Source organism: Rhagoletis zephyria, unplaced genomic scaffold (assembly GCF_001687245.7).
Source record: "Rhagoletis zephyria isolate East Lansing unplaced genomic scaffold, Rhagoletis_zephyria_1.1 Rzeph_scaffold_77408, whole genome shotgun sequence".
Taxonomy (NCBI): domain Eukaryota; kingdom Metazoa; phylum Arthropoda; class Insecta; order Diptera; family Tephritidae; genus Rhagoletis; species Rhagoletis zephyria.
In genome coordinates this window covers 1-1,166 of record NW_016234457.1, presented here as the reverse complement: position 1 = coordinate 1,166, position 1,166 = coordinate 1, and the positions used below count along the sequence as shown (strand labels likewise).

The 1,166-nt window shown below is 36.0% G+C and overlaps 1 protein-coding gene across 1 annotated transcript; it reads right to left on the bottom strand.

Annotated features, from left to right (window-relative positions):
* Window positions 1-10: 10 nt before the first annotated feature.
* Window positions 11-553, bottom strand: LOC108357427 (titin-like; the record flags this gene model as incomplete). Its single annotated transcript, XM_017608504.1, has 1 exon — window positions 11-553. A coding segment is annotated over one exon (543 nt), but the record flags the coding sequence as incomplete, so codon positions are not given.
* Window positions 554-1,166: the final 613 nt, after the last annotated feature.

Below are 1,166 nucleotides of genomic sequence, written 5' to 3'. Positions count from 1 at the left end.
GCTTTTGTACGCTTTCGACATGTTTCAATTTCTCACGCATCACCACCCAAGGAATGGCTTCCTTTTCACTCTTACCAGCGATGATCTTGTCGAGTGTAGCACCAATGCTCATCAAACCCTGATTGCGCTGATCCTTGATGGATTTGAGCTCAACTTTAGCTGCCTCCAACTTTGGAATGACTTTCTTTTCAATTGGTGTTGGTTTCAGACTTATAGTTTCTTCAGTCCATGATTTGATTGGTTCTGGTTTGTAACCGGGAAAGAAGGGTTGCTTGTCTAGGGAACGACCACGTCTAGGGCGAGATGATTTGCGCCAGGGTACAAGATTTGAATGTGGTTGTAAAGATTTACTGCGCGGTTTCTTGGTGCGTGCGCGTCCCTGATGGGGTGCCTGCCCGTTGATGGCCAAATATTGGCCATACTGTGGTGCGCCGGGCTGGCGTTGTGGATGTGGAGACTCGGGCGAGCTGTCTTCTTTTCCTGATGATGAGGTTTCATCATCTCCGGAATCGATTGGTCGTAACTGATAGGCCGAAATGCGTCGTTCTGNCCCCTATGTTTTGACCCTTACCAGAATGGGTTTCAGCGCGTAATGGAAGCGTAAGCGTTGTTTCATCAAATAGCAAAGCACAGGGTTTTAGAAAAGAGCTGGTACTTACTTTACTTCTGATATGAGTAGAAAAATTCAACCATTTTGACTTTCATTCGTTTTTGAATATTTTTGTTTGGGGTTTTTATAAGTACACCACATCAGCATGTTGGATTTAGAAATGAATGCGAATGGTGAAACAAAATTGTTTCAATGGGAAGTTGAAATAAGCATTTGAAATCCGTTTTACAGAGTTGCAATGGCCAAGAGAGAAGAACACTGGAGCAGCGGATTTCTTTCTTTTTTTTAAATTAATATTTTTATCTTTTTTAATTTAGTATAATTTTTTTCTTTTTTAATTTAATTATAATCTTTAGATTTTATTGTTTTAAAAAAGAAAATGTATATTTTTTAATTTTGGCACTTATTTTATGTATTTTTTCTTTTTTAATAAAATTTTTATCTTTCTTAATTAATTTATTTTTTAATTTTTAGTTGTTATTCTTGAAAAAAAGAAAATTTTTTAAAGCTATAATTTTATTTTGTTAGTTTTTTGAATACATTTTTTTTTTTTTTT